Source organism: Dromiciops gliroides, chromosome 2 (genome assembly GCF_019393635.1).
Source record: "Dromiciops gliroides isolate mDroGli1 chromosome 2, mDroGli1.pri, whole genome shotgun sequence".
NCBI lineage: Eukaryota > Metazoa > Chordata > Mammalia > Microbiotheria > Microbiotheriidae > Dromiciops > Dromiciops gliroides.
In genome coordinates this window covers 265,680,642-265,703,527 of record NC_057862.1, presented here as the reverse complement: position 1 = coordinate 265,703,527, position 22,886 = coordinate 265,680,642, and the positions used below count along the sequence as shown (strand labels likewise).

Below are 22,886 nucleotides of genomic sequence, written 5' to 3'. Positions count from 1 at the left end.
TAAGAATTAGGATTGAACAAATGGAAGCTAGTGACTTTATGAGAAACCAAAACACAATAAAGCAAATCCAAATGAATAAAAAAATAGAGGGCAATGTGAAATACCTTCTGGGAAAAACTGCTGACCTGGAAAATAGGTCCAGGAGAGATCATTTGAAAATTATTGGTCTGCCTGAAAACCATGATCAAGGAAAGAACTTAGACATCATCTTCCAAGATAGTCTCAGGGAAAATTGCCCTGAAATTCTAGAAGAAGCAGCTAAAGTAGAAATTGAAAGAATCCACTGATCACCTCCAGAAAGAGATCCCAAAAGGAAAACTCCCAGGAATATTATAGCCAAATTCCAGAGCTCTTAGGCCAAGGAGAAAATATTGCAAGCTGCCCAAAAGAAAGAATTCAAGTCCTGTGGAGCCCCAGTCAGGATAGCACAAGATCTAGCAGCTTCTACATTAAAGGACCAGAGGACATGGAACGTGATATTCCAGAGGGCAAAGGAATTGAGATTACAACCAAGAATAACCTACCCAGCAAAACTGATGAAATCTTTCAGAGGAAAAAATGGGACTTCAATGAAAAAGAAGACTTTCAGATATTTGTGATGAAAAGACCTGAACTGAATGGCAAATTTGACTTTCAAATACAAGACCCTAGAGAACTATAAAAAATTGGAGTTGGGGGACATACCTGGGGTCATACAGTGGGTGACTGTCTTGTGTCTGAGGCTGGGTTTTGGCTGGGATCCCCCCTTGTCCAGGGGTGGTGCTTTGTCCACTGTGTCACCTAGCTGCCCCATGATGACATCCTTAGGGTTGAATTGAGGGGTGAGGGGAATGCACTGGGGGAGGGGGAAGGGCAGAGGTGAAATCCTACATGAAAGAAACAGGAAAAAGGTTGTGGAGTGGGGGAAGAGATGGGGGAAGAACAGGGCAGTAAATGAATTTTACACTCACCAGAAAAGGCTCAAAGACCTCAAACTCATTAGAGTTGCCTCAAGGAGGGATTAACATACACACCCAACTGTGTGGAGTAATCTATTTAATCTGGGCAGTAAATGGGCCTAACACTCATCAGAATTGACTCAAGAAGGGAATAATGTACACACTCAATGGTACACACTCAATGGTGGAGTAATCTCTCTAACCCTGTAGGAAAATAGGCAGGAAAGGGGATCAAGAGAGAGGGGCAAAAGAAGGAAGGGCAGATTGGGGGAGGGGGCAGATAGAAGCAAATACCTTTTGAAGAGTGATAGTGATGTAGGAGGCAAAAAAGGGTTAATAGAAAAATATAAGACCTAAGCTATAATACAGATATTAGCTCTAAAAGGGAGTCAGATCCCAGTTAATGGATAACTTATGTTAGGTTCTCATACCCATAGTGATCAATATCCATAACAGAACAGAAAGTGTCAGGTCAAAATAACAATAAAGGAAAAAGACAACCTATAGAAATTCTAATGAAAAATGAATATGTTTTGAAATTAGCCATGGGAATCAGAAAGTGACATCCGCAGAAAAGGCCAAATTTGTCCCCAGATTCACCTTATGACGTGTAAACCCCCAAAACACACCTCCACTGAAAAAGGTACCCACCTCAGGGGTTGGCTCAGGACCCCCGCAACTCCAAATTAGGATAAGCCCTCCCTTGTAACACCCCTAGGTGGATAATATTATAATGAGAATGGCAGGCCCTCCCCTGTACCTCCCCAAGGTGGAGATTATTATAATGAGACTGATAATCAGTTTATCCATACTATAAATATAACTGTCTTTCCTTTCCTTATTTGAGAGATACCTTTCCAATATTCTGGTTCTCGCCCTGTGGTCACCCACAGTATTGCAATAAAACTTGGGAAACTGAGTCACTGAGTCTTGTAATTCTTTTGGGACAACTCACAATCAGTTGAACCCCAAAATTCTATCCCACATCAATAGGATGAAAGAAGATGGATAATAAAATAAATATCATAGGGAAGGGAATAGGATGGAAGGGAAACAGTTAATAATAGTAATCATGAAAAAGAGAAAAGGGGGGAAGATTGTACAAAAGATATTTATAGCAACTCTTTGTGGAGGCTAAGAATTGAGAATCAAGAGAATGTCCATCAATTGAGGAATGATGGAAGAAGCTGCACTATATGATTGTGGTGGAATGGTCTTGTGCTATAGGAAATGACAAACAGGATGATCCCAGAAAAACCTGGAAAGACTAATGAACATCGATGTATAGTGAAGTGAGCAGAGCTGGGAGGACATTGTGCATAGTGACAGCAGTATTGTTCACTGAGCAAATGTGAATCATTTTAACTGCTCTCAGCAATGCAATGATCCAAGACAATCCCAAGGAACTGATGAGGAAGCTTACTATTCACCCCCATAGAAAGAACTGATAAAAATAACACTTGTGGATTTTACATATATAACACAGTTGCGATCTTGTGATGGGGGGAGGGAGAGAGAAAAATTTGGAACTCTAAATCTTATGAAAATGAATGTTGAAAACTACTCTTACATGTAACTGGAAAAAATAAAATAAATGTCTGTTGCTTTAAAAAAAAAGAGCGATAAGGAAGGAAACTATATCTTGTTAAGAAGTACAATAAATAATGAAGTAATATCAATATTGAACATGTATAAACCAAGTGGTATAGCATCCAAATTCTTAGAGGAGAAGTTAAATGAGTTACAAAAGGAAATAGCAGAACTATATTAGTGGAAGATCTGAACCTTCCCCTCTCAGAGTTAGATAAATCTAATTACAAAATAAATAAGAAAGAAATTAAAGAGGTGAATAGAATATTAGAAAAGTTAGATATGGGGCAGCTAGGTGGCGCAGTGGATAGAGCACCGGCCCTGGAGTCAGGAGTACCTGGGTTCAAACCCGGCCTCAGACACTTAACACTTACTAGCTGTGTGACCCTGGGCAAGTCACTTAACCCCAATTGCCTCACTTTAAAAAAAAAAAGTTAGATATGATAGATGTCTGGAGAAAATTGAATGGGGATGGAAAGGAATATACCTTTTTCTCAGCAGTACATGGAACATATTAAAAAATTGACCATGTATTAGGGCACCAAAACCTCATAGTCAAATGTAGAAAGGCAGAAATAGTAAATGCATCCTTCTCAGATGCATTAAAAATTACATATAATAAAGAGCCATGGAAAGGTAGACTGAAAATTAACTGGAAACTAAACAATCTCATCCTAAGGAATGAGTGGGTCAAACAACAAAACATAGAAACAACCAATAACTTCATCCAAGAGAATGACAATAATGAGACAACATACCAAAATGCTATGGGATGCAACCAAAGCAGTGTTTGGGAAAATTTTATATCTCTAAATGCTTACATGAATAAAAAAAGGAGGAGATCAATGAATTGGACATGCAACTAAAAAAGCTAGAAAAAAAAATTTTAAATCCCCCAATTAAATACTAAATTAGAAATTTTGAAAATTAAAGGAGAAATTAATAAAATTGAAAGCAAGAAAACCATAGAATTAATAAAACTGAGCTTGTTTTGTGAAAAAAAATAGATAAACCATTGGTTAATTTGATTTAAAAAAAAGAACGAAGAAAACTAAATTACCAGTATCAAAAATGAAAGGGGTGGGGCAGCCAGGTGGCACAGTGGATAGAGTACGGGCCCTAGATTCAGAAGGAACTGAGCTCAAATCCAGCCTCAGACACTTGACACTTACCAGCTGTGTGACCCTGAGCAATGCCCCATTTTAAAAAAAGGCAAAAAAAAAAATGAAAGGGGTGAATTTACCACCAATGAAGTGGACATTAAAGCAATAATTAGGAGCTATTTTTTTGTTTATTTGTTTGTTTTTGCAGGGCAGTGAGGTTTAAGTGACTTGCCCAGGGTCACAAAGCTAGTAAGTGTCAAGTGTCTGAGGCCAGATTTGAACTCAGGTACTCCTGAATCCAGGGCCTGTGCTTTATCCACTGCTCCACCTAGCTGCCCCCAGGAGCTATTTTGCCCAACTCTATGCCAATAAATTTGACAATCTAACTGAAGTGGATAAATATTTACAAAAATACAAATTGCCCAGGTTAACTGAAGGGGAAATTAAATGCTTAAATAGGCCCATTTTAGAAAAGAAATTGAACAAGCCATCAATGAACTCTCTAAGAAAAAAATCTCCAGGGCCAAATGGGTTTACAGGTGAATTGTACCCAACATTTAAAGAAGAATTAATTCCAATACTATACAAATTATTTGGAAAAATAGGTGAAGAAGGAGTTCTACCAAATTCCTTTTATGACAGAAATATGGTGTTGATACCTAAACCAGGCAGAGCCAAAACAGGGAAAGAAAATTATAGACCAATTTCCCTAGCAAATATCAATGCAAAAATCTTAAATATTAGCAAGGAGATTACAGCAAGTGATCACCAAGATAATACACTATGACCAGATGGGATTTATTCCAGAAATTCAAGGCTGGTTCAACATCATCAAACACATCAATAACAAAACTAACCAAAATCACATGATTATCTCAGTAGATGCAGAGAAAGTTTTTGACAAAATACAACACTTATTCCTATTAAAAACACTACAGAGTATAGGAATAGGTGGAGATTTCCTTAAAATAATGAGTATCTACCTAAAACCATCAGCAAACATTATATGTAATGGGGATAAGTTAGAGGCCTTCCCAATAAGATTAGGGGTGAAACAGGGATGTCCATTATCACCTCTGTTGTTTAATAGTGTACTAGAAATGTTAACTCTAGAGAAGAAAAGGAATTAAAGAGAAGAAAAAGGAATTAAAGGAATTAGAATAGGCAAAGAGGAAACAAAACTTTCACTCTTTGCAGATGATATGATGGTATACTTAGAGAATCCTAGGGAATTGTTAAGGGCTAAAATTCTAGCTAAACTGTCTAAAATATCTAATGAGTGGTCGCCAACAAATTATAAGCTTTAGCAAGAGTTAGACTTTTAAGCATTTATTAAGGAGAATAAGAATTTGGTAAAGAGAGAGAAAGGCCTGGATTCCTATCTATTAAAGGGAGAGCACATTTCTAGCTCCACTCTCCACCAGAGTCCAAAGGCAAGAGCATGAGACTGAGCGCCAGTCTCTTCCTTCCTCCTCCCACTAGCCCGCGTCACTTCCTGACGCCAAAGAAAAGACTCCTGGTCTTGCCCTCAAAGACCTTCGCTTCATGGGCGGAACTCTTCTACAGTAAGTCTCCAGCAGGTGGCGTTATTCCAGTTGTTACAAAATCAACTAAAAAACTATAGGAAATGACAAACAGGATGGTCCCAGAAAAACCTGGAAAGACTCATGTGAACTGATGTATAGTGAAGTGAGCAGAACTGGGAAGACATTGTGCATAGTGACAGCAGTATTGTTCTATGAGCAATTGTGAATGACTTAACTACTCTCAGCAGTACAATGATCCAAGACAATCCCAAGGGACTAATGATGAAGCCTATTATCCACCCCCATAGAAAGAACTGATAAAGAGAGTACTTGTGGATTGTACATATATATCCTGGTTGATGTCTTATGGAGGGGGGAGGAAAGTGAGGGAGGGAGAAAAATTTGGAACTCTAAATCTTATGAAAATGAATGTTGAAAACTACCCTTACGTGTAACTGGAAAAAATAAAACAAAAGTTTGTTGCAAAGAAAAAAAAAAATTCTAAATAAAGAAAGGATTTAAATAGAAAAAAAACATTAAAAGCAAACAGGGAAAATGAGAATTCTTTCATAATTATGAATGAAGATAACTTCATAATAAGACAGAAGAGAATCTCAATCATATCATATTAAAAGTAAATTCACTGTCTTAGAATTAAGACCAAAAAAAATTTAATGTTTGTTCCATTCTGAATCTGACTTCTTGTGTGACTGTATTTCAAAGATGTTATTAACAGGAAAAAAGACAACTATATATTAAAATACTCATTTTAGCATTATATGTAATAACAGAAAGGTATGAAAAAATCTGTGCTCAAGCACTGAATAATGACTGAACAAGTTATGGTATCTGAATACTTCTATTAGGTGATATGGTTTAAGGAAAGCATCCAAAAAATCAGTGACTGAAAATGTGAATAAAGTCATTATAGAGAAACAACAAAACAGCTCAAATATAAATGTTAATATTAGTACAATATTCCCAAAATTAGAAGACATATTATTCTTTTAAGGAGTAGATTTAATAATATCAGTTTTAAGAAAGTTAATCTTGGGGCAACTAGGTGGCACAGTGGATAGAGTACCAGCCCTGGAGTCAGGAGGACCCGAGTTCAAATGCGGCCTCAGACACTTAACACTTACTAGCTGTGTGACCCTGGGCAAGTCACTTAACCCCAATTGCCTCAGGAAAAAAGAAAAAAGAAAAGTTAATCTGATGGTGCTTTCACTAAAGTCTATTCCAAATGTCTCATCATAGTGTGGGAAAACTCTTTATTCTCCAAACATACCAGTAGAGCACAAGCTCTGGAAAGTCCTATCAGAATAGAAAGGCTTTAAGTATGGACACAGCAACAAACTATACCTCTTTTCTGTGGAATACTTTCTTGTAGCTGTTTCTGGGAAAGCATTAGCCTATCAAAGTTTGTAGAATGTTCTCCCCATATAGTGATGAATTTTTCAGCCATAGCTACTCCTAAGTACTGTCTATTGAGTTATCTTTATGGATTAGAAGGAGAACCCATAATGGTTAAATTATAGATCCTTAAAGTACTAAAAGATCAGGTGTAAAAAAAATAATTATGAACAACTATAACTAACCTGGAAAAATTATAATAACTGTACTTATGAAAAATTATGAGTATATAAAAAATGGTAAGTTTAGAGAAATTATAACTGGGCCATAAGTCCCATTGTGGTCTCCATTAAAATGTAGAAATATTTTAACTAACTCGGGCTAATTTGGGGGCTAATCTGACTAGGGTACTAATTCTGGGACTGTTGAATAGCTGGCTATCTGACTGCTGTTAATTTAATGTGGGCTATTTATAAAGTTCCACCACACTGCTCCACTCCCAAAATTGATAAGCAAAGGATTAAGAAGCCTCTTAACTAATCGAAGCAGCGTTTATTTATGAGATACTATTTAAAATTAAGAATACAGGGAAATAAAATGTACAACCTGACTGCTGGGTGCTTTCACCTGCTGCCCCTGGAAATTTTCAATACAATAAGGGCCTTAGCCACCTCTTGCCTCAGGGCACACAGGTCCTTTATTCTAACTCCAAGCCCCTTTCACTTTGTAAATCCCCCTGCTTCTAACTTTCCTCTCCTTACTGCCACAGTTGAACCCCTGTGTTTCTCTCTCACCGACCTTCTGTCTGTCTGTCTGCTCCATCAGTCTGCCCTTCGGCCTCTCTTTTCTCTGCTCCTAGTCCTTCTCGTCTTCTCCTGCGTCCTTGTAGCCCCCTGTCTGTCTTCTCCAACCTTTGCCGTCTGTCAGCAGCCTCTTGACCTCTTCTCCACCCCCTGAGTCTAACCCCCAGGTCTATATATACCTTTTCTTCTCTCCACTCAAATCTCGGGGCTTCTTGCACCCCACACACCAAGCTAATCCGCTAGCCAGGGCTGCGGCGATGCTCGAGCATCCCGTGCCTCAGCACAGGCTATCTGGGATCTTTCGGATAGCTCCGCTCAGGTTGGAGGGAGCTGGGGGCTTTTTTTCCCCAGCTGTCTGACCTGGAGTGTTGTACCAGCCCACGGGGCTTTTTGGCTCAGCTGAAGCAGAGGGAGAGGGGCACCAGCACCTTCCACACAGAAGAGACCCTGAGGGCCTAAGGCTTTCTAATCTCACCCCAAATCAAAATAAATTTCCACACAGGTAATGATATAGAAGCTTGGATTTCATGAGGAAAGGTCTTATAAATTTTAAATAAAATGTTTAAATCTTTAATTCCACGAAAAATATTTTAAAAACACTGGCCTCTGTACTGATTCCTTGGGACTTAATTGTTGACATTTTTCTATCCTGAGAAATCACTGTTTTTCCTTTGTTTTTTGTCTCTGAATTTTTTTTTTATCTTTGATAAAATACTCTCTGTAGTCCTATTGTAAACCAGCATTTTTTAAGCAAATGTGGAATTTCAGCATTGTTTTCTTGGACTACTTTCACTGGTTACTATTACATGTGCATATGTGCATGTATGCCCCAAATATACATATACATATATAAAGATAGTGCTTGCTTCAGCAGCACATATACTTAAATTGGAACGCTATGTATGAATATATATTTGAGTGAGTTTTGACCCATTGAAAATTAATCAGCACTATTTCTATCTTATATAATTATATAATCTAATATAATTTCTATCTAATATAATTTATATGGACATTTTATTCTAGTAAAACCTTACAATAATATGTAGGTGACCCTGGGAGTCTTCAAAATTATGTGCACAAAGATTAAACTCTTAATAGGTTCTTCCAAGCTGGAAAAGCATAAGAACCAAGCTAACTAAATTGAGAAAGGCTCCATCACTAGAGTGATTACAGTCAACTAGACTGGTGAATTGTTCAGCCACAGCAACTATCAAAAATCATCTACTAAATTATACTGGGATTACAGTCTGCATTAGTGAGGGGAGTACTTGTGCTGACAAAATTACAGATTGCCAAAGTGTTCGAGTGTGTTCTCAAAAACTACTATCCTATTTGATATGCTTATCTCAAATTTCATCCACTTTTTCTGGGAAGCCTTTTAAAGCCTGTCTATCTGACCTTACATACTTTGAACCAATGTAAGTAAACTAAGTTCAAGATGACCCTAATATTTTGTTGTTCTTTTTCTTTTTGCTATGATCTATCAAAATATCTATGAGAATTTCTATCAGAAATTATATCTGGTAATAAGCAGGTTGCCTTTTCATTACATTGTAGATGTAATAATAGTAGTGGTTTTATTGACATTTCTGTCTTCATTGTCTATGATTCTCTTGTAGAGCTAATATATAATTACTTGGCATTTTAATAAGTTCATCAGTTTTGTGAGGTCATGTTTTTTCTACATTAAAAGCCTTACCTACCAAAGGTGGGCAACTATTTGATGATTAATGGACGTAACTGAAACACATCAGTGTCATTTCTCTTTCAGGGCAATCCCTGAACAATCTGCTTCCTGTCATCAAACGGTTTTTCCCCCCTCAAATCTATTCTTTATTGGCTCTGCAGGTCAGAGGGAAAGCAGACCGGCCGGCGTGGTCGAAGCACTTCACTGAAAGAAAGACAGCCTGTGAGGCCACAGAATGAAAGAGCTAACAGTCTGGATAACGAGCGTTCCCCAGACACTAGGAACCACTTGCAGGTGAAGATAACTTCCATCTCTCCCTTTGGTTTGGAAAGAAAAAGAAGGAAATTGACCTAGTCATTTGGCTACAGAAGTTATAGTAACACTTGAATTACATGTAAAATAATGTGTACTCCCTAGGAAACACACTAAGAAGAGACAGAAAAGATACTCTTACCTCACAATGGTTAAGGGAGAGACTGAGCTAGATTGGCTTAGAGGTATGTGATAACCCAGCTTAGAAGACCTCTCTCCTTGGTACCAGGAGAGATACTAGAGAGAGAACAACTTTATAGAACATTAGAAAAACATAAGCCCTCTTTAAATTTGTACTTAAGCAGAAAGTAAAGGTTGATGATTTTATCTAAGATCTTTTCTTTGCCCGCCCCCAAAAAAAGATCTTGCCACATTTTCATTGGAATAATGGAACAATATAAATATGTGAATATTTACAGGACACAGAATTATTCTTTATTAGCCAGAGGAAACAGCAAGCAAAATTGCTGCTCTGAACCCAACACGCTGACAAGGAGGATCTGGTTGATGAAATAGAAACAACAGGAACCTTTAGGAGAAGTGAAAACTCCACTTAGAATTAAAAGAGAAAAACTGGATAGTGTGACATGTACTTTAGATTTGGGGAAAAGCAGTCAACTACTAAGTCAAAAAGCATTGATTTAAGCACCTTCTGTATGCCAGGCCCTGTGCTGAGGATACATATATAATAAATGAAACAATCCCTACCTACGAGAATCTTACATTTTAACAAGTGAGTCAACAAGGACATTTATTTAAAAGTACATCCAGAATAAATAGTCTAATAAGAGGAAATGCAAAGTAAATTAAATACAAGGTAAATTGAAAGGAAAGACACTAGAATTTGAGTTCAACAAAGCTTTAACAGAAAATGTAATGGTTGAATTGTGTCTTGAAGAAAGAGGAATGTTATGAACTGGGGATGAGGAGGAAGTGCATTTCAGGTGTGGTAGACAGCCACTGCAAAGGAATAATGTGTCGTGTAAGAAACAGAGAAGGTCAGGAATGTGAGGGAGTAATATACAATGAGACTAAGAAAGATAGGTTGTGGCCCAGTTGTCAGGGGCTTTAAAAGTTCATAAGTAAAGTTTATATTTAATGCTAAAGATAACAAGGAACCAGTGGAGTTGAGTGAGTATTGACGTGGTCAGAACTTTGGCAACAATGAAGAGAGGAGAAAAGAAAGGAAGGGCATTTATATAAGCATCTACTATATGTACTAGACATTTTACTAAGAGCTTTACAAATTTTTTCTCTTTTGATCATCACAACAACCTTGCAAAATATGTTCTGTTATTATCCTACTTTTACAGTTGAAGAAACTGAGGCAAACATAGGTTTAAGAGATTTGCCCAGGGTCACTCACCTAGAAAGTTTCTGAGACCAGATATGAATTCACGTTTTCCCAACTGGGTCTGGGCCCAGGGTTCTTTACACTGCCCCAACTTATTGCTTCATCCAGGGTTTGATTGGTGTGGGCAGACACTTGAGACAGGGACTCCAAATAGGAGAATATTTCAGCAATCTTGGTAAGAAGTAATGAAGGTTTTAACGATGGTGGTAGCTGTATAAGGTAGAAGAGATCTGATGGGAGACAGAGCAAGATTTGCCAATTAATTGGATAAGTGGGAAGAAGGAAAGTCAAGGATAATGGTGATGTTACAAGCCTGGAGGACTGAAAGGATGATGATGTCTTTGAAATAGGGAAATTTAGAAAAGGGGAGGGATTAGGGATGGTTCTATTTTAGATATGTTGAGTTTGATAAGTCCCCAAGACATTTATTTTCAGATTTCCAAATGGTAATTTTATGGGATTGAATTTCAGAAGCTACATGGATATATGTATGTGTGTGAATTTTACATTTATGTATCTCTGTGAGTCATTAAATAAATCCACAGAATATGTGATAGATGATGAATCAGCAAAGGAGACCAAAAAAAGCATGGTTAGAGAAGCTGAAATAGAAAACCAGGAGAGAAGAGAATATCCAGGAAGTAATAGTGACCAGTGTCAAATTCAGGACATGGGATCAAGAAAGCTGAAGACTGAAAAGGAAAAAACAAAACAAGATTTAACAAGAAATTATTGGTAATGTTAGAAGAAATCGTTCTTAGAAGCCAAATTGCAAAGAGTTGTTTAAGTAAGAGGAGAGGAAATGATGACAGTGAGTATAGGCAGTTTTGTTTTGTGGTGTGTGTATGTGTGTGTGTGTGTGTGTGTTTTCCCCCTGGGAGTTTGGCTGAAAAAGAGGAAAGAGAATGCTATGGTTGAGTGAAGATTTTTTGAGGATAAGAAAAATTGAACATATCTGAAGGCAATAGGAAAGTAATTAACAATAGGGTGACAGGTTCAAGATTTGACAAGAGGGGGATGAGTGAGATTGCTATCAGCTAAAAATGTATATGAAGAGATAGAAACAAGGATAGGTAATGGAGAGTGAATACAAAAGAATGAACCCCTCCCCATAAATGAACAGTATCAAGAATGCTAAAATTCAAAATGAGCTAATGCTATTGTGGAAAACAAAAGGAATTGAGGGTATTTTAGCTTGGTCAAGAAAAGACTTAGGGAGAGCATGATACTTGTATTCGATTATTTGATGGCCTATCCTGTGAAAGAGAGATTTATTCTGTTTTACCACAGAGGACAGAGCTAGGAGAAATGGGTAGAAGTTACAGAGAGATAGTTTTAAATTTGAGGTAAAGAAGTAATTCCTAAAAATTAAAGCTATCTGTTAAGATCATTATTTTCAAGAAAAGTGTTAGCAATTTAACCTAAGAATTTTCTTTTAAAAAAACTCAAGGGGGCAGCTAGGTGGCGCAGTGGATAGAGCACTGGCCCTGGATTCAGAAGGACCTGAGTTCAAAGCCAGCCTCAGACACTTAACACTTACTAGCTGTGTGACCCTGGGCAAGTCACTTAACACCAATTGCCTCGCCAAAAAAACAAAACAAAACTCAAAAGCATATTAATATGCCTCCCTCTTTTATTAATGAATTGTTAAAATCAAGATTATAGAAAAAGGCCTCAGACACCTGACCCCTAAGTGAACAGGAGGCCCAACTACAACATTCTCACTAGTGGTCCTCAAGCTTCTGTCCGAAAACCTTTCAGTTCCTGGAACTCACTCCCTTCAGAGGCTGTCTACTTTTGAATAGATCTAATTATTGGGAAATTTTTCCTTATATCAAACCTAAATTTATCTCTTCATACCCTCCACCCACTTCTCCTATTTCTTATTCAACTCAAAATGTTCATTAGTCTTTCTCCTTTTCTTCTCCATATGCCATTCTTTAACTGTCCAGCTCTCAACACAACATAGGGTTCCTTTCTGTCTTTACCTTAAATTCTCCCATTTCAGCCCTTATGTCAACATTTTTCTCCCAGATAACTTAGAGGAGTGGAGAGGCATTTCTTCATCCATTTTACCTTCTCTTCCTGAAAGGAGAACACTTTGCACTTTGGGCATAGAAAGCAATAATATAGCTATGGCAGCAATACAAATATCACACACAACCTAGGTCACTGAAAAATTCTCCTTATTTTCTCTACTTCCTGAAAGTGAGAGCTCTTTTTGCTAGTAGCTTCCCTGAAGACTTGCTTATAACCCCCTTCAATCAACAATTATTTATTAATTACCTACCATGTGCCAGGCACTGTGCTAAGTGGTGGGGATATAAGTACAGAGAATGAAATAATCCCTTATGGCATATTGAGGGGGTGACAAGTATACAAAATACAGCATAAATATAAAGTTAACAGATACTTAAATGTGTTCATATAAAGTAGTTAAATACAAAATAGTTTGGAAATAAGGGCACTGACAGTTTGGAGAATCAGAAAAGTTTTTGTGCAGAAGATCATGTCTGAGCTGTATCTTAAAGAAAGAGACTCTGCAAGGAAGAAATAAAAAAGAATTCCATTCCAGGTATGGCAAAAAGGTATTAATACAGGAGATAGAATGTCCTAAATAAGAAACAGAAAGAAAGTGAATTTGACTGGATTGCAGAGTGCAAGAGGGAGAGTAATGTCCAATGAGGTTATGAGGTAAGTTGAGACCAAGTTGTATAAGACTTTAAAAGCTAAACAGAAGAGTTTATATGTTACTCTGGAGGCATTAGAAAGCCCCTTTTGGTTAACTAGAAGAAGTATGTCATCAAATCTGTGTTTAAGGAAGATTATTTTGGACTGGAGTAGTGAAAGAATCGAGACAAAGCTGCTATAATAATGTAGGCAAGAAGTAATGAGGGCATGAGTTAAAGCAATAGCTATGTGAGTAGAGAGAAGGGGTAAGATGAAAAAGATATGCAGGTAGACACCACAAGATTTGGCAATTGTGTGTGTGTGTGTGTATATAAATGAATGAAGTGAGGAGTTAAGGACAGTGCCAAGATTACAAACATGAGACACTGGAAGGATGCTTTCAACAAAAATTGATAAGTTTGGAAGGTGTTTTAGACTTGTTGAGTTAAAGATATCTCTGGGACATCTAGTTTGAAATATTCAAGAGGCAATTGGTGATACGATACTAAAGCTCTGGGGAGAGAGTTTAGCTGTATATGTAAATCTGGGGATCAGAGAGATCATAGTTGAACCTTATGGAAGCTTATAAGTAATAGGGGGTGTGGGGGGGAGAGAGGACCTAGGATAGAACTTTGGGAAACATCCACAATTAAATAGTATGAAATGAGCCATCAAAGGATACTGAGAAGGAGAGGTTAGACAGAAAGGAAAAGAAAACAAGGAAAAAGTAGTGCCACAAAAACCCAGAAAGAGTAGCCAGGAGGGAGAATAGTGGTCAGTACTGTCAAAGGTAGCAAATAGGCCTAAAAATATTAGGACTGAGAAAAGACCACTGATATGGCAAATAAGAGATCACTGACAAAAAAAAAGAGAGAGATCACTGACAACTTCGCAGAAAGTGTCTGTTGAGTGATGAAGTCAAAAACCAGATTGCTTTCAGGTTCAGTTTTGCAAATTGAAGAATGAGAGAGGCAATGAGTATAGACACTTTTTCAAGTTTAGCTGAGAAAGGGAGAAGAGATCTAGGACAAAAAAAGGTTTTTTTTTTTCTTTTCCTCCTCTCTCTAGCTTATTACTTCATCCTTAAGTGCTTCTTTTCCCCCTTCTCCTATTCTTCAGGTCCTTCTTTTTCCCACGTTCTCTCCTTCAGTTGCAGTTCTCTTCCTTCTCCAGCTTCTTATTGAGTCTTCCCAAATGTCTGCTACCCAAATCCAGTCACTACTTTGTCACAACTTCATCTCCTGTGAAGTCACCTTAAAAATTCCTTTTCTTCCTTCAGCTTAAGTTCTTTCTTGCTTCTTCTCCCAACAAAACCAGAAGTAAACATGTTGACTTAGGAAGAGTAGCACTTCCATTAAAATGATGTTACACAAAATGAGATTTTGCTAGGGGTGGGTGTTACTAAACTTTCCTCTTTCCTAAACCAGAGCCACAGTGATATGGAAGTATTCAAGGATTTATTAATATATGCTCAATCATACCTTTCAACACATAGTCATTTCAATAATAGCTTTTTTATATGGTCACAGCATAGGCTCATGGTATCTAAATATCAGTGACCCCTGCATAGAGTTTCCAGAATTCTTAGATAGCCTTTAGTTACATCAGCAAGAAGGATATAATTGGAATTTACAGCTGCCAAAAGGGAAGGTAAAGATTTACATTTCAAAGATAAACTTATAAATTTTATCACAGGCAAACTGAGAGCAAAAAAGTATATAAATCCGGGCAGCTAGGTGGTGTGGTGGATAAAGCACCAGCCCTGGATTCAGGAGTACCTGAGTTCAAATCTGGCCTCAGACACTTGACACTTACTAGCTGTGTGACCCTGGGCAAGTCACTTCACCCCCATTGCCCCACAAAAAAAAAAAGTATATAAATCAAAGATAGCAGGAGAGGAAAATTTACATCAGGTCAATTTGTAAAATGATCTGCAGAGAGTAGGTGGGGATCTACTCTGTAATTTACACCTAATTAGGAAATGGTTATCATAAACCCCAGTCAGAAATTCTGTTTCCTCTAGCCAGTTAAATGACTGGGTTAAATTTTTGGAGGTCTCAGTTAAATTCCACAATAATAGAAAAACTCCAGCTGGTCACATGATTTTCTTTCCAACTAAACTGGCCCCTTTGGAGCCAATAGAAAAGAAAGTAAAAATTTATGGCAACATTAAATGTAAATTAGCATCAGATAATCCAGGGAATCTCAGTGCCTGTTGAAAACTGATAAATGACTATGCATCTGTACAATGGGATCAAAAACAGTTATGTATCTGAACAAATCATAACAAAGGTAAAATTTTAAATATAAATATACTTGCAAATAAGGCTCTTTCAACCATACAGAAAGAAAACCAGCCCATAAATGCAAAGACCTAAGGAAAAAGGGGGAAAAAATTAATTTACACATACATACTATCATAGGTAGACCTCTATGAGGAGATTTAGGGATCATCTAGTCCAACCTCCCCATTTTACAGATAAAGTAACTGAGGCACAGAGAGAAAATGATGTGTTCATTGTCCATAAGGGTTTATAAAATAATCCTTTTGCATCTTTGAGTATCTATTTCATCTTGCCTGTAATTTAGAAATTTATTCTTACAAACCACTTGATATCTGCTCTAATTTTTATTGTATTTTTGTTGGGTGGTGTTGCCAACTTCTAAACCTAAGAAAAATAAAGAGCTGAGTTGTAGCATTTTTCATTGTTTTATTTTTTTAATAGATCCCAAGAAAAACTGTATATGACCAATTAAATCACATCTTAATTTCTGATGACCAGCTGCCTGAAAATATAATTCTTGTTAATACTTCTGACTGGCAAGGACAGGTAAGAAGAAAAACACTGTCTATATCATTTTATCCTTTTTTCCTTCAAAGTTAGGATTGCTTCTTGGGTAAGGAAGGATGAAATGAGAAAATAGATGTAGATTCTTCTGGTATGATTGAACAGGGTTGTTTTCAGATCTTCTATCCATATCTTACGTAGTACTATCTGCATAGTTTATGATCTGTAATTGATTTGACCCATCCTACTCATCAGATCTGTTTCCTAATACTATACAATGTGAATCTCCTTCACCCCAGCCAAATTTCTAGGTATTGGAAGCTGACCTAGTCTTCACATTGTCCTTTGTCATCATTTGTCCAGGGATGTTAATTTAAAACCATCCATCCATTTGTCATGGATTGGATAACCTCTAAGGTGCCTTTCATTTCTCATATAATTCTGTATTCTTCCTAGAACCTAGCATAGAGAGCCCTGGACTTAGTAGGAAAAGTTTTTTGAATGTGAGAATTGTTCATCTCAATTAGAACAAAATATAATTAAATCTAATCAGAGCTCAAAGCAAAATCCTATTTGGTTCATTTTCCTTTGGTCAAATTTGGTCAATTATTTTTTTGTCTTTTTGAGAATGATAGATTTGAGAGAAAAAAAAATTATAGTAACCATGTCTGTGAAAAGAGAGAAGTTTGATCAATTAAAGCAATCCTTCAACAAAGGGAGCCTTGCAAGGAGAGAGACTTTTGAGTGAAATTTTTCTGACAAGAATTATTGTCGAGGGCAGCTAGATGGCACAGTGGATAAAGCACTGGCCCTGGATTCAGGAGGACCTGAGTTCAAATGTGGCCTCAGACCCTTGACACTAGCTGTGTGACCCTGGGCAAGTCACTTAACCCTCTTTGCCCCACCCACCCACAAAAAAGGGGGAATTATTCTTGGGTGTGGATGTGGGCGGGTGGGTGTGAATGTATACAGAAAGAATTCTATATATGTAAACACAAGATTTGTGTAAATAGTAATACAAACAAAATTTTATGTACACACATACGTGTGTATATGTCTATGTAATATTGTTTAATCTTAGTTCCTTTCAGATGTCTTGCAAAAACACACCCTCCCAGTGGTCTGCACATGTTCTTCAGCAGATATTCAGGCAGCTTTCAGTACTATTGTCTCACGGATACAGAGATAGTAAGTTCTTACAATTCTTCCTTTGATCAGCCTCAAACAAAATATATCAGCTCCGTAGAAATCTATTTTAATGTCTAGGAATTGCTTCAGTATAAAGCATTGACTCTCCTGATACTTAACTTTCTTTCCATAATCTTGACATAAACTTGTTTCATGGATTTTCTTCCCATGAAAAATGATACGACACCTATAGATGTTCACTTTCGTGGCAGCCTCATTACTTATTACAAAATATATGCTTTTAGGTGTGTGGTGGACAATGTTTTTTTTCCTTTCAGATCCATTAAAGCACACTCCTAAACATAGTAGCAGCAATGCCAAGGGAAGGAGATAGAATAATTATATGCACTGAGAATTAGTTTCCTGCTTCATTTTTCAGGGAATGATGGTAGCCACAGCCAATAATCAACCACTCATGCAGTCACCATCTTAGTTCAGATTCTTAGAACCTCTCACATGAACTGCTCCTATAGCCTTCTAATTGCTTTCTCTGCTTCAGGTGTCTCTAACCCATCCTCTACACTGCTGCCAACATGGTTTTCTTAAAGTACAGGTTTAATCATACCCTCCCTGCATCCTCTCCACCCCCCACCCCCTTAATTGAGTAAACTCCAATTTCTCCCCTAGAATCAAATGTAAACTTTTCTGTTTGGCATTCAAAGCTCTTCACAGCTGGACTTCTTATCTTTCCAATCTTTTTAGATATTATTCCCCTTTACACACTGTATGCTTCATTTGCACTGGCTGTTCCCCATGCCTGAATGCTGTCTTTTCTTACTTCCACCTCTTTTTTTCTTTTTTGAATAAAAGTATTTTATTATTTTCCAGTTACATGTAGAGATAGTTTTCAACATTTTTTTTATAAAATTTCCAATTTAAAATTTTTCTCCCTCCTCCCCTAGAGAGCAGGTAATCTGATATAGGTTATATATATATATGTGTGTGTGTGTGTGTGTATTTTAAAATTCTAACTGTGGGTTCTAATCTGTCCCCCCAGTTTTGGGGGGAAACTGGCTAAAATCACTGATAAATTCACTAATAATTTAGGCTTTAAGGGTTTATTAAAAGATATAAGATAGTAAAGAGAAAGATTGAGATCTGATTCCTTATAGCATGGAAATCCTAGCCTTCCTAATCACCCTCTTGAAGTCCTGCTACCAAATCCGATGTTTGAAACCCAAGAGGAAGTAAACCTTCAGCCAGCGTCCCCTTCCTACTTCGTGTCCTCCTCCCAGAAATGGGAGGCTCTTCAAGTTGATTGGGTGAGAGCAGTCTCCTGCCAATGCAGTAGTCCATAGCCTCTTGAGAACACTCCTTTAAGTAGGTAGTGGTTCCTTATTCACAGCTAATTCAAACACCACTAAGTCAATCAAGTCAGACCCATTATGTTAACACATTCCCCCCTTCGTTTCTTTGAGGAACAGTGTTTCCTTGATGAAACAGCAAAAAATAACAGAATATAGCACCCTATGCTAACAAACAATATGTTAATAACAATATAGGAAAAGGAGAAAAGGGAAATTTTGTCCAGAGGGGCGGTCCCTCATGAACCAGCGCTTTGACACTGCCTGCAGAGGGAGGGCCTCTGCAGAGAAAACATGTTACAAATGGTGTAATAGAAGGGAAAAAGAAAAACAACAAAACAAAAGTGTTCATTTAAAGTCTTTGAGATCTTGTCTTCTTGGAGTGGTGAGATGTCATCAGGAAAACTGGACTCTGGTCTGGAGTCTGGTTGTCTCTGGACTCACTGCTTTAGCTGTTGAACTGCTGGATTTTCACTAATTCTTAGCATAGCATTGTCAATGATCAAATTAAACAGTGAGAGTTCTTCAAAATATATCTCATACTCAAACTTGAGATAGATAGATAGATATAATATTACATTCCCCCCCTTTTGGAGGATTTATACCCATATAATACAGAGTTGAGGCAGTTATACAATCAATGTTCATGTTATCTCCCTCACTCGGATTTAAGTTCCTTGAAGTTTGTTTGTTGATTGATTTATTGGTAGGTTTGTTACCCTGATATAGAAACAAAAATTTTTTTTTAATCCCCAGGAAACAAGATTACCTCATCCTTTGTAAACAAGTACAGATATAATCCATTATGAACTATGTGGGACATCTAAGTTTTGTTGTAGTGGAATTTTGTATATCTAAAGATGTCCATAAGTGTATCTTTAGTAATTATGAGCCCAATGTGGTGGAGCTAGAGAGGAACCATATTGAAACTCAGGCCCTGTAGAGTGAATTAGCAAGTGAAAAAGGCTATCCACTTCCAGAGAGAGAACTGATAAACTCTGAGTACAAACTGAAGTCTCACATGTGCCAGAGGCAAGGATCAGAAAGTGGTACAGTCCTGGCAAGGAGCTATTGCAGGCCATAGATTGTGTACTACAGAAACAGGCTGCAGCTATAAGACTCTGATCCTGAAAGCAGGGCAGGGTCTCAGATCTATTCCTCAGCACAGTCCAAAGCTTACAGCAGAATAACCAGGGCAGAAAATTCAGGCCAGAATTGAATCTGAAGTTATTTTACTATGAACCAGCAGAGCTTTCTGGATGTTTAACAGTGGCTGAATCGTGCAGCAGTCTTCTGAAGCTACACCCAGGAGTGAACCCAGAATTATACAAGTCAGATCCATACAAAGGTCAGAAACTTGCAAGACCCAGATCAGGAGGCAGATTTCTCCCTTGATCAAAGCACTTTGGCCAGTTCCCCAGTCTGAGTTGTCCTGAATGATAAACACTACTCAAAGCACCAGGACCCAGGAACACACAAACGACTAACAAACATAGCTCAGCTATTCTCTACAGAAGTGTACAGAGCCTAACACTGAATACAAAATCCAAAGTTAGTAAGGCTAGAAGAATGAGCAATGAAGAAAAAATAGAATTTAAACATTAGATCTGTTATAATGAAAGGGATGCTCAAGATGCAAACTCAGAAGAGAATGTCTCCAACAAAAACAGCTTTGGTACATCTTGGCAGAGATGAGGCAAGAGGGGTCTTAACCTCCAAAAAAACCTAAAAGTTATTTATACAGATGAAATGATATCGCAAAAGGAAATATTTGGAAAGGAAATAAGAGTACAGAGGGAAAAAAGGAAAAGGAAATGAGCTATAGAAGAAAAAATTGGAATGAGAATTAATAGCTTGGCACAAAAGGTACAAAATCAAACAACATTCAATACCAGAATGTACCTAATAGAAGTTCATGATACCATGAGACAGCAAGAAATATTAATTTATTTCTCTTTTTGTTTGGTTGGGTTTTTTTTTTTGTTTTTTTGCAGAGCAATGAGGGTTAAGTGACTTGCCCAGGGTCACACAGCTAGTAAGTGTCAAATGTCTGAGGCTGGACCTGAACTTAGGTCCTCCTGGATCCAGGGCCAATGCTTTATCCACTGCGCCACCTAGCTGCACCCTAATTTATTTCTTTAAAAAAAAAATTCAATTTATTATTTATTTATTTTTAGCATTCTTTTTAAAGTTTGAATCAAAACTTCCCTCTATCTTCCTCCCACTCCTTCCACTACTTACTGAGAAAGCAAGCAATATATCAATTATTCATGTGAAGTCATACAAAAGATATTTCTATATTAGCCATATTTCCCCAAAAGCAAGAAAAATCAAATAAGAAAATTCTAATTCAATTGGTACTCAGAGTTTATCAGTTCTCTCTCTGGAGGTGGATAGCATTTTTTTGTCAAGAGTCCTTTGGAATTGTCTTGCATCATTGTATTGATCATAATAGACTTGTCTTTCACAGTTGGTCATTATTACAACATTACTGATGTTGTACACAATGATCTACCAGTTCTTCTCACTTCTCACATACAGGTCTTCCCATGTTTTTCTGAAACCACTCCTCTCAGAATTTCTTATAGCACAATGGTACTCCATCACAGTTACATGCCACAAATTGTTTGGCCATTCATTGCTCAATTGATGAACTTCCTCTTGATTTCTAATTTTTTGCCACCACAAAAAAAGCTGCTATAAACATTTTTGTGTGTATAGGTCCTTTTTTTTCTTTGATCTCTTTGGGAAAGAGACCTAGTAGTGGTGTTGCTAATTAAATAAATATACAGTTTTATAGCCCTTTGGGCATAGTTGCAGATTGTTCTCCAGAATAGTTAGACCACTGTTTATTTTGTATTTCTCTAATAAATGGTGATTTAGAGCATTTTTTCATATGACCATAGATAACTTTGATTTCTTCTTCTGAAAACTGTCTATTTATATCATTGGCCCATTTATCAATTGGAGATTGGCTTTTTTAAAAAAAATAGATTTGACTCAGTTCTATACTTACTTTATATTTGAGAAATGAGGTCTTTATCAAAGAAACTTGCTGTAAATTTTTTTTATATTCATTGCCAGTGGTACCTAATAATGTAGTTTCCTCAATTATATCTTTTGAGTAGGTCTGTTTTTTTGCTTTTTCTGAGATTATGATTGTTACCCCTGCCTTTTTTAGTTCAACTGAAGCATCTTAAATTCTGCTTAAATTCTGTTTTATATTTTAACTCTGTGTATCTTTCCATTTCAAGTGTGTCTTGTAAACAACATATCGTTGGAATCTGGTTTCTAATCCATTCTGCTTTCTGCTTCTTTTATATGGGTGAACTCATCCCATTTACAGTTATGATTACTGTGTATTTCCCTCTACTGTGTATTTTCTTTTTTGTTCCTCTCTCTCTCTCTGTGTCTCTTTTTATCCTGGCCCTCCTCAAAAGTATATTTTGCTTCTAATTACTGCCTCCTTTTATCCACCCTCATTATCAAATCACCCATCCTCTTATCCCCTCCCCTTTCCCTTCCTATTTCCCTATTTTGTTACGTTTCTCTACACAACTGAGTGTGTATATATTCTGCCCTATTTCAACAAATTCTGATGAGAGTGAGGTCCAAGCATTGCCTGCCACCACGACCTCATTTTCCCCTCCATTATAAAAGCTCTTTCTTGCATGCTTCTTTTATGTGAGAAATTTTTCCCCATTCTACCTCTCCCTTCCCCCTTCTCCCATTTCCTCTCTCCTCTCCCCCTTTGTTTTTTGAGGTCATTCTGACATAATTGACTCACACTCATTTCCTCTGTCTATGAAAACTCCTTTTAACTTCTCTGATAATAAGTTTTTAGAAGTTACATGTATTGGATGAACAGGCGGATTTCAGAGAAACCTGGATGGACTTGCATGAACTGATGATGAGTGAGATGAGCAGAACCAGGAGAACATTGTACAAAGTATCAACAACATTGTGTGTTGATCAACTGTGATAGACTTGATTCTTCTCAGCAATACAGTGGTCCAAGATAGTTCCAAAGGACTCATGATGGAAAATGCTCTCCAAATCCAGAAAAAAAAAAAAGTTGAATCTGGATGCAGATCAAACCATATTATTTCTACTGTTTTTGTTGTTGCTGTTGTTGTTCTTTTTTGAGGTTTTTCCTTTTTGCTCTGATTCTTCTCTCGTTACATGACTAGTGCAGAAATATGTTTAATGTGATTGTACATGGGTAACCTATATCAGATTACTTGCTGTCTTGGGGAGGGGGGAGGG

The 22,886-nt window shown here is 37.2% G+C and overlaps 1 protein-coding gene across 7 annotated transcripts in view; it reads left to right on the top strand.

Moving 5' to 3' along the window:
• PACS2 (phosphofurin acidic cluster sorting protein 2) overlaps positions 1–22,886 on the top strand; it is a 298,609-nt gene that overhangs the window by 208,835 nt on the left and 66,888 nt on the right. For all 7 annotated transcript variants that reach the window (XM_043985957.1, XM_043985954.1, XM_043985953.1 and 4 more), the window contains exons 13-15: positions 9,165–9,297; positions 16,066–16,170; positions 17,210–17,316. In XM_043985957.1, the coding sequence (XP_043841892.1) occupies positions 9,165–9,297; positions 16,066–16,170; positions 17,210–17,316 (345 nt within the window). The remainder of the gene's footprint in view (positions 1–9,164; positions 9,298–16,065; positions 16,171–17,209; positions 17,317–22,886) is intronic.